The sequence below is a fragment of the Antrostomus carolinensis genome, unplaced genomic scaffold (genome assembly GCF_000700745.2).
Source record: "Antrostomus carolinensis isolate BGI_N321 unplaced genomic scaffold, ASM70074v2 scaffold18254, whole genome shotgun sequence".
NCBI lineage: Eukaryota > Metazoa > Chordata > Aves > Caprimulgiformes > Caprimulgidae > Antrostomus > Antrostomus carolinensis.
In genome coordinates, this window is record NW_010310292.1 from 46773 (window position 1) to 47701 (window position 929).

The window sequence follows — 929 nt, forward strand, 5'->3', positions numbered from 1 at the left end:
TACCGCCGGCGCCCGCCCCGCTCACCTGACCACAAGCGCTACTTCAGGGACAAGGAAGGGCTACGGGACTTCTACCTGGACCAGTTTCGGGCCAAGGAGAACTCACCACACTGGGAACACGTGGACCTGACAGATATCTACAAAGAGCGGGGAGATGAGTTTAAGCGTGACACGGGAGGAGGAGGAGGGGGTGGCTCCTGCACCAACAGGGCCCACCACAAGCATGGCTCAAGCGAGTTTGGTGGAGGTAACGAGCACAAGCACGGTGGTGTGAGCGGGGTCCCAGCACCATGGGAGAAGAACCTGACGAACCTAGACTGGGAGGACCGGCCTGGGGCTAATTTCTGCCGTGGTTGCCCTTCTAAGCTGCACAACTACACGCCATCGGTGGTGGGTCAGAACTCTACCCGCCAGGCCTGCATCCGCTGTGAGGCCTGCAAGAAAGCGGGCAACCTGTATGACATCAGTGAGGATAACTCGCTCCAAGAGCTGGACCAGCCACCTGCACCCGTACCCGTGGCCACCAGTGCCACCTCCTCCTCCAAATATCCTCAGAGCCCTTCCAATTCTGCCTCCAAGGTGCAGAAGAAGAACCGCAACAAGCTCCGCCGGCAGCACTCCTATGACACCTTTGTGGACCTGCAAAAGGATGACTCGGCCCTGGCCCCCCGCAGCGTCAGCCTCAAGGACAAGGGCCGCTTTTTGGAGGGAAGCCCCTACGCCCACATGTTTGAGATGCCAGCTAGTGAGACCACCTTTGCCCCAGTCCCCCCCCCCACCTCCCCCCACCACAACAACCCCGGCAGCAGCGGGGGCTACATGCTCAGCAAGTCGCTCTACCCCGACCGGGTCACCCAAAACCCTTTCATCCCCACTTTTGGGGATGACCAATGCTTGCTCCATGGCAGCAAATCTTATTTCTTCAGGCA

General features: G+C 59.7%; 1 protein-coding gene across 1 annotated transcript in view; it reads left to right on the top strand.

The window, feature by feature from the left end:
- GRIN2B (glutamate ionotropic receptor NMDA type subunit 2B) overlaps nucleotides 1-929 on the top strand; it is a gene marked incomplete at its 5' end in the record, with an annotated part of 35529 nt that overhangs the window by 34272 nt on the left and 328 nt on the right. The window contains one exon of the mRNA XM_029084597.1: nucleotides 1-927. This exon is cut by the window's left edge and continues 720 nt beyond it. Coding sequence (XP_028940430.1) covers nucleotides 1-927 — 927 coding nt within the window. The remainder of the gene's footprint in view (nucleotides 928-929) is intronic.